General features: G+C 30.6%; 1 protein-coding gene across 2 annotated transcripts; it reads left to right on the top strand.

Annotated features, from left to right (window-relative positions):
• The first annotated feature begins 266 nt into the window (after nucleotides 1-266).
• On the top strand, nucleotides 267-12,619 carry LOC134709682 (neuronal acetylcholine receptor subunit alpha-10-like). Of its 2 annotated transcripts, none has more exons than XM_063569830.1 (7): nucleotides 267-388; nucleotides 5,254-5,393; nucleotides 5,553-5,597; nucleotides 7,904-8,013; nucleotides 9,807-10,342; nucleotides 10,905-11,092; nucleotides 12,380-12,619. In XM_063569830.1, exons 1-7 carry the CDS (start codon nucleotides 334-336, stop codon nucleotides 12,527-12,529), a joined length of 1,224 nt encoding a protein of 407 aa, XP_063425900.1. In that variant the 5' UTR covers nucleotides 267-333; the 3' UTR covers nucleotides 12,530-12,619. The 2 variants fall into 2 exon arrangements, with proteins under 2 accessions (XP_063425900.1, XP_063425899.1); XM_063569829.1 differs by lacking the exon at nucleotides 267-388 and adding an exon at nucleotides 4,183-4,350.
• The last annotated feature ends 4,424 nt before the right edge of the window (nucleotides 12,620-17,043 follow it).

Below are 17,043 nucleotides of genomic sequence, written 5' to 3' on the forward strand. Positions count from 1 at the left end.
TCATATCTACAAATTCATTTAATACATTTGTATGTCACAAATGATGCAGATCAATAAATCTTTTCTGTAAAAGGAGTGCTTATTTTTGACCCCTAACGTGTATCTTAACGATTATCAAAAGAAATGAATTACTGAAAAAGATTACATGAGACACATGTCAAATAGTCTGGTTAATTGATTGCAGAGGTCTAACATGCACATTTTTTTTAAATTGAATATTACACAGCTGATTAATGTATAAGTAACAGATTAAGAGTTTGGCCATTCACCTTTATTGTTACTTCAAAGTTTTAATTATATAAGCTTGTATTTTAATACTGTCAACACAGACGCATGGACTTAAAAATCAAATTTCTTCTAATAATTGTGTGGCATACTTTTTCAGTAGGTAAGGCTTTCACTTGCAGTAAGATAAAAAAAAATAATATATATATATATATATATATATAACGAAATTGCTTAAAAACGATATATTATCAACATATATGTTAGGAAGGTTATAAATTTACGAATTTAACATTTTTCATCCTTTCATCAGATTTTAAATGAAACATGAACAAATTAGAAAAATAAAAGAAGATTAAAGATACGACTACCATGAATAAACAACTACAACAGAAATTACGTTATATGGTTCAATGTAGCTATTTTCTTTCAGTTTTAATTGAACAAGATTAGACTAACAAACAGAAAATTTATTATCTATTACTTAAATGGACAATGGCTTCGAAGATGACAAAAAATCAAAATATCTATACATTATATCCATAGCAGGATCTCTAAATAAAGGAAACAATAGTATACCGCTGTTCAAAAGTCATAAATCGATTGAGAGAAAACAAATCAGGGTTACAAACTCAAACCGAGGGAAACACACCAACTATAAGAGGTAAACAACGAAACAACAGAAACGCTTAAGTGCAGCAAATAAACAAAACAAACGACAATGCTACACACACAGAAAAGAACTATAGCATAACAACTGCCATTTTAAAACTGGCATTAGCTTTCAAATAAATGTTCATCGATAAGAAAATCAATCGACTTAGAAATGGGGGATTTTTTTGGCACAGAAATTGTTTCAGATAAATTTGAATTAATACTCAAATATGTTATATTTTACTTTAGAAAAATCAAATCTAGAATGAACACACGCAAGTAGAAGTTTTCAGATTTGGCACAATATTTTCTGTAGGTAGGAGCCTGGTATCTGATTGTTACATTTACCATTTTTATGAACAAAAAATCACTATTTCTTTTAATTAGATAAATAAACAGTAAAAAATGGGAGGATGATTTTCTTAAATCATTCATTTCAAAAGATTTGTTACACAAACTAAGAATACAGTTTTGTAAATTAAATATTTCAAATGGTCAAGAAAAATCTTCTCCACGTTTGTCTTTTGAAACAACAAAATTAAGCAAGTCTGTCAAAAGGATAGAAAAGTCCAAGAAACTAAAAAAATTCAGTATATGCCTTACATTTCTACCACTTTTTATCTCTAAATTAGCAAGTGAAATTATTAATTTTGTACTGCATATTTGTAATTGTCACATTAACTTGACCTGCTTCTCAAAATAATGTTGAACTTCAACACACCAGCACTTCTTCCTTGAAACAATTTGACTATTGCAAAATGACAACCTAAATGATTCAAACAATAAAAACTCAGAAGACGGTATTTATACGATTCAAACTTCATACAAAGAATTCTTCCAAATAAAGTCAAAAATGCATCTTGCAAAATTGTGTAGTGCATACATTGATGGCATATTATTAGACAATTATAACTCATGCTCGAACGAATATTTGTCTCATTTGTATTAAAAAGAACTTAACATTATGAAATAAATGAATTATATTGTTTGCTTCATATCTTGATCACTTCTAAAAAATAATTTACACATTTAACGGTCTCCGAACAGCAAGCGATGCAGACTTGCTTAAATTGGTCTCTAATCCTTATTTTCATTTTTTCAGGTTTTAAATAATAAAATGGTTATTCAATGTAATGCTAAATAAAATAAATTTTCTTTTTATTATGAAACATAATAAACTTAAATCATTTTAAAATAAGGTATTGAAGTGAATGACATAAAATTGTCAAAAGCTTAAAGATGTTTGTGTCGTATTGCCACAATGGAATACCAATATGACCTGCGTTAAAATAAAACTCTACTTCTATTAGTACTATTTCATCCCTTGTTAAGACGGTACATTATCTAAAATATAATACCAAATACTGCGGTCCCTAAGTGATAACAGTTTACGATTGTACTGCTTTTAATTACAATGTACAAATACCTGTTATCTAGAACACGTGCCTGTGACCAGTTGATGCACATTAGAAATCATCTGTATTTGTTTAGGTATTAGACAGTTGGTTTTCCCGTTTGAAAGGTTTTACACTAGTAATTTTAGGGCCCTTTATATATGTTGTTGTTCGGTGTGAGCCAATGCTCCGTGTTGAAGGCCGTACATAGACCTATAATGGTTTAATTTTTGAAATTGTTATTTGGATGGAGAGTTGTCTCATTGGCACTCACACCACATCTTCCTATATCTAGTAACCATTGGATCGATTTGGACCCTAAAAAAATCAAAAGATGTCTTTGTTTGTTAAACAATACTTTGAAATCATCCAAACCTCAGTTTACGGTGCAACTAACTGCCCCTTAACACAAACTAATTATATAGAGACTATATAGTCCTTTCGACTATTCATTTCAGTTACTGTTTTGTATAAGTAGATTATGTAAACGACGTGACATTAGCAAGTGCTGTTGTCACATGTGACCGATATTTTATTATTTTTTCAAGATAAAATCAATAAAGATATCGGTACCCCTGGGGAGCTGATCCCATTACGATAAAGGGTTTTGTGTTATGTACTAGCCTTTGTATCGTGGTCCAGGGTTTAAATACTTTATGCTCAGTTGACAAACGAATTAACACATAAAATATATGAATTGTTATTTATAAACGCACTTATCTGGTATATGACAACGTATAATTAAATTATTTTGATAGAAATCTGACCTAAATTTTGATCAGTTTTCGTCCGTCCTATCCTCCTTTTTTTAACTCATTTTGTTTTTATGCTGTTTTACTACTAAACAAACTCATCATAAATACCAGGATTAAAATGTTATATATACGCCAGACGAGCGTTTCGTCTTCAGAAAAGATTGCTTAGTGAATGGTATATTTATAACTGAATTCATGTTACCATGTTCCATTTGTTATTATGAGTCAAATGTAGGATCTGCTAATTCTTCCGATTCCTGAATTTATCCTGTTGTTATGTTTGGGTTCGTGTTCCTCAGTTTCAAGTTTATGTTTTTGGTTTTTGGTTTTATTTTTTGCCATTTTTTGTTTTCCTCATGTTGCTGTTTGCCACGATTTTGTCAGTTTCTTTTAGACTTTTGAGTTTTAAATGTCCACTGAGTATCTTCCGCCTTTTAAAAGTTTTGTTTTAAGGAGGTTGTTTTTGGCGCGTGTACTATTCAAAACCCCACATTATCATCATTAATAGAAAGTTTGAAAAATTAAAGATATAGTAATTATAGGTGTAATTTTATAGAAACATCATAAAACTAAAAGGTATCTGCTGATTGAGGATAGGAAAGAGGCAAACTACATTTCTAGAATGGATTTAAATGATATCAGAAGTGATGTGATACTTAATTATAATATACCACCAGATTTCTTCTCCGTGAATTATAAGGATTTGCATTCAGTTTCAATTTAACTATAATAACTATGAAAAATAAAGCACAAAAGCAAACATGGCATGGATGGTTGTAAAAAGAACACAGTAACCAGTATTACATCTTCTAAAGTGTAAAGTGCAAAACTGCCTGAATAAATCAGATGTGTGATACTATTCAAAATCAAAGATAAAGGGATTAAAACTTAAGCATTGAACCAAACAAACATTTAATAAAGACTAGATTATATCTACAAATTTATTAAACACCTTTGTATGTGACAAATATTGCAGATATTATATAAATCTTTACGGTAAAATTAGTGTTAATCTTTGATATGTGAACTCTGAAGTATATTCTTACGATTCTCAAAAGAACTAAATAACCGAAAAAAGATTACATCATGAAAATGTCAAATAGGCTGATTGCTTAGGTCTTGCATGCATATTTTTAAAAACTGAATATTACACAGCAAATTAATGTATAAGTAACATATTTCGAGTTCGCAGTGTAGTTCAAATAAGTAATTTTCAAAGAGTTTTCGATCGAATAAGACTGAATTCAAAGATTGTGTTGAAAGAAGTATGGATTTAAAAATCAATGTTCTTTTAATTATAGTGTGGCGTGCATTTTTAGTAGGTAAGAATTGTAATTGTAACAAGTAAATACATTTAAAAAGAAATTTCTGAGAGTATCAGAAAAGCAAACTTCCATAGTATACACGTGATCCATTTTTTTGTAAAATTCTGCGTATTATTCGTCCAAAGTAAAAAAACAAACATGCTGAAATTTTAACCAATTAATAACGGAAAAGTTACGAAAAAACATTTAAAAGAAACATGTTTTCATTAAATTGCAGTTCGTTTAACTGTTTTTGAAATTAGTATGACGACCATTTTCACTGAACTAGTACATAATTTTATTTAAGGGCTAGCAGATAACCATCTCCGGGTGCAGGATTTTCTCGCTGAGTTAAAGACCCATCGGTCGTCTTCGACTGTTGTCTGCTCTTTGGTCGGGTTGTCGTCTCTTTGACATATTTCCAATTTTCCTTCTCAATTTCAAATATAAATTACTTTTTAACAGGAAAAACGTTAATTGGTAATATTAAAAAACGAAGTTTGTGTTTCTACCCGTGATAACATGTACGTAGCCGCTTTTCTCAAATTTACTAAACTATAATGACAATAAGTACATTCACCACCTACTGATCCAATTATTGATATACTGTAATTGAAGTATAATGTATATTTTCCAGTTGAAAGATTAGAGAGCTACGTTTAAAAGTCCGATATCATTTACATAGTTCTAAACAGTTGGTTTCCACATAGGTCTATTTAGACAAAACGTGCGTCTGGGGTAAACAATTTCAATCTTAGTATCTATGATGAGTTTATATATATCTTTAAACTGATACCTGGATCGGTTAGTAACATCCTGTCTACACTTGTTAAAATCGCATCAGAAAATCATGCATAATTTCGATTATTTATTTTTTTCAATTTTTATCATTCTTAATACATTTGAAACTAAAATTTGCAGATGTTGAATGTGTTAGCACCACAAAGCAGATATATGATGCCATATTTGCTGGATATGACAGTGGACTCAGACCAGTATGTGACGGAGAAACACTTGTAAATCTAACAATTGGTGTAGCAGTTCGACAACTTATAGATCTGGTACGTTACGGTTGTCGTCAATGCTAAATATGTTATTACTTTTTCTGAAGACCCATTACATATATCGATTTTAGATATAAACAATATTCACGAAAATGTACGTTAAATAAATAAATTATTTGAATTTTGTTGTATATCATATTTATGTTTCACTTGCAGGATGAACCAAATCAGGTGATGAAGATAAACTTGTGGATACGATTAGTAAGTTTTACATATTTTACTGGAATATTTATGGGCTAATTGACATTGTATGTGTTATCGATGCAGTCAGTTGTATCTTATATTAAATAAATCTATCACGAAACACATAAACGTGTCAGTATCTAATGTAACAAATTCATGTCTTTCTTACGATTAGACCTATGTCCTACCTACAAGTATATAGCTAGATTGATATTTATTAAACAAATCAAATCATATAGTTTGTTAAAAATATACCAATGCACATTGAGTTTTTGAAGTTGCCTAAGTTATTTACTACGTGAGCATTATACATGAAACATTCATGCACACAACAAGAGATAAGTTGACTTTTTTGTTGTTGATATTTTCCATTGTTTGTCTCTGTTAGTTGTAAATCAATGTTCGTCGAACAAAAGAGGGACGAGAGATTCCAGAGGGACAGTACAACTTATAAATTGAAAATAAACTGACAGCGGCAAAAAGACAAATGTTGCATAAACTTGACCGATCCAATTATGTTTAAACACATATGGTTCAGTTTGTTCCATTTTTTTTTTTTAACTTTTTAAAATTATTTTGAATGCCTCCATAAAGTATTTGCACAACAAATACACTAGTTATTATAACTATAATCTGAGAAAATGAAAGAAGATATAAGGATCATGTTTAAAAAAAAATGTTATACATTTTATAACATTTATAAATGTTATGCTCTTTGGTCTGGTTGTTGTCTCTTTGACACATTCCCAATTTCCATTTTCTATTTTATGTAGTTTCATAAAAAATTATCCAGTTTCAACTGCTCTAATTATAACATTAGAACATGATTATTTATTTTGTTTGTTTTGATTAGAGCACCAAAGATGGGTCTGTATGTGTACAAAATAGTGCCCTCAGGCGAGTTCTTCGCGAACCATAATTACAAGAATTAAACTTACACATACAGAACTCACTCCGAGAGAAGACAATTTTGAATGAAATGATACAAAAAACATGCAGTAAAAAAATACAGTCAAATAACTTTAAAAGATATAATTTTTTTCACTAAACACAACTCACATACCTGTTTCATGTCCACGACTGGCGAAACAGGTGATGTGTTTAACTAGGGTTTTATATAATTTTGGTTTCAATATCTACTTAATGATTAGGTTTTGTGCTTGAATGTGCTTGAATGTAGTTATTGGTAACATAGATAAATATTTACCATAATATAAATGAGGTAATGACATGCTTTTATGCAGTGATTTGCGCTAAACTCTTAATAAAAGCTCTATGATGATAATGATATCAATTAGTAATAATAATTAAGACAACCCGTGCCATTCCGTTTTTTCTTCTTCTTAGATTTTCATTACTTATATTTTATACTATGAAAACTGGACAGCGAAGATAAAATATCAAAATTTAAAGTCATAAGAAACGAGTGACCGGTGAAAAATAATGTTCTTTCAATTCTTCAACCAATGCATACAAACATCATAAACTTAGTCTTCTGTGCACGGATTTATCATTTTTTTCGTGTATTTTTATATAATCGTCATTTTTTTTCAATCGGTCAGTGTTGTTGTGAAAATATGGCAGATAAGTAAAGTTCGTGTTTTGAAGCCGAAGTTTAACGATTGTCACCTGTTTGTCAACAATCGACAAAAAATCAACAAAAAAGCACAGAAATTGAGCACGTGTTAAACATGTAAATTCAGATAATATTTTATATGTATAAGGACATCCATGCGTATTGTGATCAACGGATTTGTACGAGAAGGGTCACACTGAGGTCACTTTGCATACGGATAATTAGTCGGAGGGATTGTTTCCTGGAAGGAAGCAATTTAAATAAAGTTTACTTCTAAATATGAATAAATTAAAGAATTTTCTTCAGAAAAAGTATATGTACATAAGTTTTATAATGAAAACTATCCATTGAGTTATAAGAAAACATATGCATTATTTTTTTTTTTTATTTGAGGTTTCTTGTGACTTTAAATTCCGGACAATCCACTATGAATTCACGGTTGTTATTATTTTGTCCTTCGCAACACCTGGGTTCGGGAAAAAATGTAACAATTATCCAACATCAAATCATTAATCATCCCAAATTATTATAGTCCTATTGTTTATATATTCTACCATTTGGATTTACCAATATAAAAGTAGGAAGTTGTAATTTTCAGATCACGTTTGCAATTTGTTTCGGATTGACAATTTTTCAGTTAATTATGTCAGGGGAAACTGTTTCTGTTTGGTTTTTTTATTTATGTATGCTACAATGTAAATACATCTGATGTTTATTATAAGAATATAAATTGTTTAACTTGTTTTAGAAGTGGACAGACTGTTTGTTGCGATGGGATCCAAGTTCATATGATAATACAAACTATATAGTTGTACCAATAGCAAAGGTTTGGACCCCGGATTTAACCCTTTATGACAGGTATACCAATACAATAAAGACTACGGGTAAATAATGGAACTTTGTGGTGTGCGTTTTTAGTGATGATACCTTTAAACGTACATTTTATCTTGACGTGTGAAGCAAAAAAACATTTACCCCAAAAATTACAAAAATGATGATTATTTCGTTTTGGGAAATTTATTTTTTACTTAACATGAAACAAAATTTTTCTAGACTGGATATTTTTAAAACCCGTTGTCCTGAAATTAAATTAAAAAAATCTTTTACGATTCCGAATAAATAATTGTAAACAAAAAGAAGTTATTAGTCTCACAGATTTTTTTTTAATTTTTCTATTCTCGATACATTGTATTGTGACGCTTTTTAAACACTGGGTCGTACCGTGCTAACATACAAATGCATTGGATACATATCAGCTGATAGACAACGCCAATATTTATTTTAACCGATCAAATTTACTCGCATTTAAAAGGCAGTAACCAAGGAAACATTTGAACTAACTTTTCCCCTATTTTTATTTTTTAAAAGACGGATTCCTGAATTTTAAAAATTACATTAACAACGTCCAGTATTAAAGTTGGTAATTAATTTACACATAAACTTGTCTGAAAATACCGCCGATACCACTGAGAACCAGCTTAAATTCAAATTCGGACCATTAGGAGAAAAGTTTTAATGATAGTGCACTACAAAAACCTTGACCGCCTGTAATAGAAAAATCGTAAAAACATGTCACTTACTCCCTTTTTAGCTTTATTTAAGTATTTATAGTGTTATTTTGAGAATGGAAATCGGGAATGTGTCCACCAGACCTAAGGGTAGGAAACCGTTAAACATTGTGTTTAATTGCAGAAACAGCAAATATTTGTTTTGAAGTGGTACGCTTCAATAATGTTTTTTACTGTTTTTGTCTTATTCGAAATTAATTTATTAGCATTTTAAATATTCAAAACCCTCTTTTGAATCATGCCATGTAAGCTGGTAACAAGAGAAAAACCTTTGCAAAGATTAAAATAAATCGTATTGATAGTGTCCTATAATATTATCAAGCATGCTTTTAAAGAATTATTGTTGCAATTAAATATTCCTCTTCTCCTTTAAAAAAAAATTATAAATACTTATGGTGCGTTGATCTATTATATCTGAGATCCATGTTCTTTTGGTGTCAGATCCTTCATAGCTACATAGCATTTGATTTCAAAGTATTGGAAAATATAATTTATTAATGGGAAATGACCAGAAATATTAATATTGGTAATGAAATCATATGATTCAATCACAAATGTTTAACTATTAAAACATTTTGAATTTGATTATAGTACAAAAGATAATGCATCATATATTTATACTGCTTAGGTCTGGCTGAAACAAATAATGAATTTTTAGTGAAAACGTAGTTAATCGGAAATATTATACCTCTGTATTGCAGATTTACCTTTGACACACATTTTTATAGGTTTTGAAGTTTATAATGATCTCCAAACTTATTATTATTATGCACTTTTAAGCCCACCTGTTCCAAAGTTGAAAAAAACTGCAACGTGATAAAATGTTTCGACAGATGAAAGTAGTTTAACCAGTACCCCTTATGACAGCTTTACTGTTTAATTTAATAATCATCCCGACGAGGTTCTTAAGATTCACTTTTCTTTCATAATATTATTTATCGAATGCACTGTTTTCAATATCAAATACATTAACGTTATATTGCAATTTTTAGTCATAATCAAACTTAAAAAAACCCAATCATATTGGAGGCGGAAAATAATCTATACTGCACACATTATGTCTTTTTTCCTTTCTATTTCTAGTCTCGATTCCGAAATGAATGGCATGGATAAAAACAGAGCTACAGTCAACTCAGATGGCACCGTGCTTTATAATTTTCCAACTCTTATTGAAGTGATTTGTCCAATTGACGTAACTAGCTTTCCATTTGACACCCAAGTCTGTGCATTAGTATTCGGCTCATGGGTGTTCCATGGAAATCAACTGGATATGCTAGCACGTGACAACCCAAGTGATTTATCATCTATGAAAACAAATGTAGAATGGGTCATTCAAAAAATTGTAGTTGAAAGGCACGAGGTAATATACGGATGCTGTCCGGATCCGTATCCAGATGTTACATTTTATATTCACGTAGAACGTAAACCTGCATATTATGTAACGAATATAATAATTCCGTCTATCATGATAACATCATTGGGTATTCTCTGTTATTTCCTCCCTGTAGACTCCGGAGAAAAAGCGTCGTTAATAATCACCGTGATGCTAGCAATGTCAGTATTTCAGTTACTTGTTGCTGATAAACTTCCACCATCAGCCGATTCTACACCTTGGATAAGTAAGTGATTTTACTTTGAGAATATGTTGCGACGATGTCTTACTTGAAGGAATTTAATAAAAATATTTGTTTTAGTAAAAACTCTAAACGGAAGGTTTCTTATAAAATGGCATAAGCTCAAACATTTCAAACGAATGGCTAACAACTGTGTTATTGCTGAATTGGTACAGGATTATATAATTAAGATAATTTTTGACTGAGTCTCAAGAATATATACCATGAGAACATCATTATTAAAATATGAAACCATCGGATAACCTTCTTTGATTTTGTTTTAATTTTCAATATAAAGTTTTCTTCAACAGAAATATTATCAATATCTTTCTCGGTGGTTCTCTGGTTGGGTAAGACATAGGGTATGAATAATAAAACAAGAGTTGTGTACCGCTGTTCAAAAGTGATAAATCGAATTAGCGAAAACAATCCCGGGTATAAGATAAAGCTCCGGGAAACACAACAACTATTGTTTTAAATTTACTGTATGAATTTGATGAATAGTTATCATTCTCGTAAACATTTTTGTTTCGAAATGATCAATGTATATTTTTTCATTATATTTTAGTGTTCTTTTTTAACTTTATACTGGGACTGTCTGCTGTTTCAACTACGGTCCAGGTATTTGTTATTAATATCTACTATCGCGGAGAAAAAGAGATGTCCCCATGGGTTAAGAGGTGCATCCTCATACCATTATGCTTTATGACGTTTGTTACCATTCCTGGTCGTCGTTCTCCAATCTGTGGTAAAGAGGTAAACATTTTTGTTTTATTTTTATTGTCGACAGTTGCTTTAAGCGTCTTTTTCTAAATGAAATTTGGGTTTGTAAACACAGCATGATAAAACGTATTAAGAACAAAATCAATAAAATTAGCAGTAAAAATTACTTGCAATAATGGAAAAAAATCATTATTTGATTGAACTTCATTGTTCAACTATGTGTTGAAGTTTAATCTAAAGATCTGCAAAGAAAAAAGAACTATTTTAGGTTGCACACAAGTACTGCATGAATGCTAGGTAAATTGACTATTTTAACAAAATAAATAAACATTAGATTCACAAATTTAAATATCATTCAGTACCACCTCAACTGTATAATATAAAGACATCTAAATCAGCCAGAAAACAGTCTGACCGTATTCAACGACAACATATAGGTATCGAAAGAATGTAGGTCTATACAGTTATGTTAAAATACGAAGATAGCAATGCATGAGTAGTTATGTTAAAATACACAGATAGCAATGCATGATTAGTTATGTATTGAAAATATAATCAGATCGATACTAACAATATTCAAAGATCTTTGAATGACAATGGTAAATTGATACGAATAAGTTAAATCCGGATAAATGCAGTTCTTTTGGAAGATCACCACATGGAGTTTGAGTGACTCGGTTCCAATTATTAGGTTTACAAGATTAAGAAACAATGTAAAAGACAAAAGTCAAAATTCAGATAATAGGATAAGATTGCACATCGAAAGAATGATTTATTTCTTATGTGAAATTTAGAATATAGTTTATTATTTCAATTTCTTCGACAGGTTGACACAAATAATAAGCAATGACGACTGATCAACAGTTTGTTTGATTAACAAATTGCCTCTCCATAACATTCTGATAAAGATGTAAAATTGTGCAATATATATTCTGCCTGAAAATTGATCTGAACTAACTTATTTGTTTTGAGCAAGACTTACAATTTCTAAAAATCAAGAATCTCTGTAAAACGTTACTTCTTTGAGTTTCAATTGGGGTACTATTTATAACTACAATACAAAAAGAAGGCATATTTTTTTTTAAATTTACAAATATCGATCATATTCATGACCTTTATACTTTTTAACATAGATGTAAATTTATAAAATAGAATAAAACAACATTGTCATAATCTAGACTACTTAAGGAGCTTAGTTGTTCTCAAAATTTGTATGACATATTTGTTATACTATTTGATAATTTTTACGTTAATTTCATTCGAACGTCAAACCCCAAAATAGAACAGATGAAGGTAATTTTATCTTAATTTCTTTTTCAGAAAAAAGTTGGGGATTTAATGAAGGACATCGAGCAGTGTACAAATACAGAGCTCTGGCAGTTTTTATCAGTTGCCATTGACAGACTTGGACTAGTGTTATTTACCATAACTTTAATAGGCGGAAGTTCTTATGTTTGGTCGGCTAAATAACTAATACTTTATAATAAAAATTAAATATTTGTTGCGACTCCTTAATTATAATTTTTAATTTTGATGGAAACATGAAAAATTCAGGTTCATAAGGAAAAATGTAAATTAAGTTTAAAAACTATATCTCATTCGTAAGTCAGTTAAAAAAAAAACAGACGTTATTCTATATTTCTCATTTGCTATTCACATCATGGCAACATTTTAACAAACACTTTTATTTCTGATAGTGTTGTAATGTAAAGGTTTTTATTGATTGCAGTTACATAATACAATATAGCTATACTCATTACTTATTTTTCCTTGGCCACTCGCACCTGTCCGGGTTTTTTCATCTTGTTATCAACACATTTTTGTTAATTCATGGCCCTAAACTTTCGTATTGTAAATAAACTCATCATAGATACCAGGATTAAAATTTTATATTTACGCCAGACGCGCGTTTCGACTACTAACGACTCATCAGTGACAAGCGAATAAAAAAAGTAAAAAGGCCAAATAAAGATGAAGAGCATTGAGTAATTTGTTTTGTCTTATTGTTTTAAGTTTTAATTATATTTGGTCATCAAAATGATGATGTCAAAGAGAGTTGAATAATGCAAAAAGCACAGTCAAGTGACCTTGATGAAAGTTTACCGAGGATCAAGTATTGTGTGTGTTCCATAGAATTATCATTAAACTCACATTTATAACTGACATTGTATTTTTGCACCAAGGGTATGATTATGTCAGGTATTAGCATCCCTTCTGGTTATTATTGTTTAAAAGTGAAGCGAATAATCCCAAAATGATATTCAAACTTATAAACCAAAAGTAAACTGAGAGTGAAATGGCAAACACAAATACGACAAAAATACAAACAATACAAACAATAAAAAAAAACAGTACACAAAACACAACTCGAACTCTTCCAAAATCAGGAAATTATTTCAGGTGGTCCGATAGGATAAGCAGATCCTGCTTTTATGTAGCACCCGTCGTTATGCTCATGTCAGTAAAAAAACAGATAAAAAGTCTAATTCGATAGGTCACATTGTCAAAATAAATATAGTCACCTGTAAAGACAGTGCATTACTTGTTAATGTTCCTCTCATATACCTTCCCAATCTATCTCCTCTTCCATGTACAAAACCGGAAGTACAACAGATTGCCACACTAAGTTAAGGTTATGGGTTTATAGACAAAAAAGTAGTTTAGTCCACTAATAGGGGATATTTTAATACGTCTGAAGCTATCAAATTGATTTTTTTACAAAATATACGTTTATAAAAAAAATTCAAATCCAAATATTTTGAAAATCTTATAGGATTAGTTTACTAACATAAAGCAGCTCATTAAGAAAAAGATATTATCACAGTTTATAGAGAAATACCAAACATGACAAATAGGAACAAACTACAACCCGATTATCAAGACTGTGCTTAGTGTTTCGATGATGTTATTACCAATGTTATTTCAACTGATCGGGCAGAGCTTACGTTTTGATTTGCATAAGGACAGTTTATTTTAAGATGTGTGTGATAAGGATGATTGCCGATATAATTATTAGTGATTTGTAATCACCTATCACTGTCATCAAAGGAATTTACAAAAGAATAACTGTGCACTTCATTGGTGAGTTTATCCTGAAACACATATCTATAGATGGACTGGTTTATTATTAGCGAACAGGTTTAACTCTGCTCAGTTAGGTGAAATAAATCGAGTAATAATAATCGCTCTGTATTACTGTTGTGTTTTTTTTGTATGGCATCTAGGAATTTGTTTGATTCTCCTTTGTAATGAAATTTGCAGTCAGTGTTTCATTTCTTTTTTTTACAAATGAATGAGCGGGGTTGTAGTAAGAAACGTGGATGTATCTTAATCATGGCAATTTTGCAGTTCCCCCTTTTCCTTGCTTTTTCCTTGCTTTTTTTTTTACAGAGTTATTTCTTTGTCATTTCACTGCGTCGAAAAAAAAAAAGAAGTTTTTTTTGTTTTCTGTGCTAACATTTTGAACGAAACTTTCTCAGGCAATGTTGATCTTTTATAAATTTTACTGTTTTCTATTTAGATCTCTTTTAGCCAGACAGCTCTAAGGGTTGTCATGAATTTAAACATATTTAACTTTTATAAATTTTGAATAAAACGCTACTGATTAAGTAAAAGTCAGAAAAAAGATTTGAACCCACAACATTTATACAGTGAAATTATTATGTTTTAATTGGATTTAAATATTTATTTATTTTGACAACTTTTCCATGTATTCGCTTCTTTCAGAGAGGCTTGTAGGATTTCCCCTTTGTTTGCTTATTAGGTTTTTTGTTAATACTTTATTTTCAAATCATTTGTTTTGTTAACATCTGTTCAGGAATTTTACTTCCTCCTCTGTTAGATTTTGTTACCAGATGTCTGCGAGTTATGTTTTCAATGATACCCGCAACACTTACTCTTTATGTATGTACCTTTTCTTCAATCTTCGAACGACGTATTTCTAGAAGATTCCGTTGATTTATGATTATTTTTTTTAATCCTCCTTGGTTTCTTTTGATAAGAAATATTAAGAAAGATAGATTTCTGTATATGCAACAACACGGAAATCACATGAGCTTGGTTTTCGTGTTTCAAAATTTGTACGGTGAATTATGGGTATTTACGTTACTGTTTAATGTCTTTATTAAATGGAATTGTTATTTTTAAATATTACTATGTTCTTTTAAAGTGTTTCGCATGTATACTATATCAACACAGATATCGAATCCATTTTCTTAATTATCATTATAAATTTTCCAAATAAATCTCCTATTTATATATCAAACGCTGTCGTTTTGCTTCTGGTTTTCGTGACATCTACAAATGTGACATCTATATGTCCGGCATGATCCATCAAATAACCAATGATGGTTATACAGGACGAAACCATTAGTTTTCTATATAAAAAAGAAGATGTGGTATGATTGCCAATGAGACAACTATCCACAAAAAGACCAAAATGACACAAACATTAACAATTATGGTCACCGTACGGCCTTCAACAATGAGCAAAGCCCATACCGCATATAGTCAGCTATAAAAGGCTCCGATAAGACAATGTAAAACAATTCAAACGAGCAAACTAACGGCCTTATTTATGTAAAAAAAAATGAACGAAAAACAAATATGTAACACATAAACAAACGACAACCACTGAATTACAGGCTCCAGACTTGGGACAGGCCATACATAAATAATGTGGCGGGGTTAAATATGTTAGCGGGATCCCAACCCTCTCCCTAACCTGGGACAGTGGTATAATATAGTTTGGTTTGCTTCTAACCCAAATATGTTCTAATTTAGGGTAGCAAAATAGTATTCTTTGCGCATTGTAGTTTGAACCAATACTTCCGTCACATAATGACAACTCTTCTTCCGTCCGTGCAAGTGTTGAATAGCCAGTCATGGTCGTTGAAATCTCCTTCATCAGCAAATTTTCTTGCAATATGTCCTAGACCATTATATGAGCTATACAACTTAGATAATTTCGTCATGGGAACTCCCTAAGTTGCTACAAAAGGCTCACCAGAACAAATGAAAAATAAACAGATATCGCTCACAATTATGCATTACATTGGGAGACCAACAATATCTAAAATTCATTAAAAACCGAAACAACACGATAAAAATTACATGCGTCCGAAATGCTTTTATGAATTAAACTTTACCAGGATGCACACATCCGAACATTTAAACTCGAAGACTCAGAAGAACCGAAACTGTTAAACTGTTAAAGAGCTATATGACTGTATTATATGGTGTTAAACTATTTTCGCTTTTTGGTTATCGGAAGTTTTCTGTAAGTTTAAAGATAAAGGTGTGGAATTTAGTCATTCTAGGACATTCCAAATACATAGTTGTTCTTCATTTATTGAATAACTTTTTGTGTGTTCAACATTTATAACTAAAGTCCCGTCTCTATTTCGATAAATTAATTAAACCATTCATTCACCAACTGTCGGTTTTCTTTGTGTAGAGTTACTTTTTAATTCATAAGAAAAATAAGAGTAAAGATAAATGTAAAGTTGATGCTGGTTTTAAGTTAAAATTGGCACTAAACAATCGTAAATATAAAAAAAGAAGATGTAGTTTGATTTCCAATGAGACAACTATCGACAATACCGTTTGACCAAATGACACAAAAATTAACTTCTTTATGTCACCGTACATCCTTCAAAAATGAGCAAAGCCCATACCGCATAGTCAGATGTAAAAGGCTACGAAATGACAAATGTAAAACAATTCAAACGAGAATAATAACAGCCTCATTTATGTACACAAAGCAAACGAAAAACAAATATGTTACACATCAACAAACGACAACCATTGAATTACATCCTCCTTCCCGGCTTGGGACAGACACATACAAATAGAATGTGTCGGGGTCGAACATATTAGTGGGATCCGAATCCTTTCCTTGACCTGGGACAGTGGTGGAACAGTACAGCATAAGAACGAACTATAAAAATCAGCTTAAAAACGCTTAATTCATCAGAGAATACAAA

This window comes from Mytilus trossulus, chromosome 3, assembly GCF_036588685.1.
Source record: "Mytilus trossulus isolate FHL-02 chromosome 3, PNRI_Mtr1.1.1.hap1, whole genome shotgun sequence".
NCBI classification, from domain to species: domain Eukaryota; kingdom Metazoa; phylum Mollusca; class Bivalvia; order Mytilida; family Mytilidae; genus Mytilus; species Mytilus trossulus.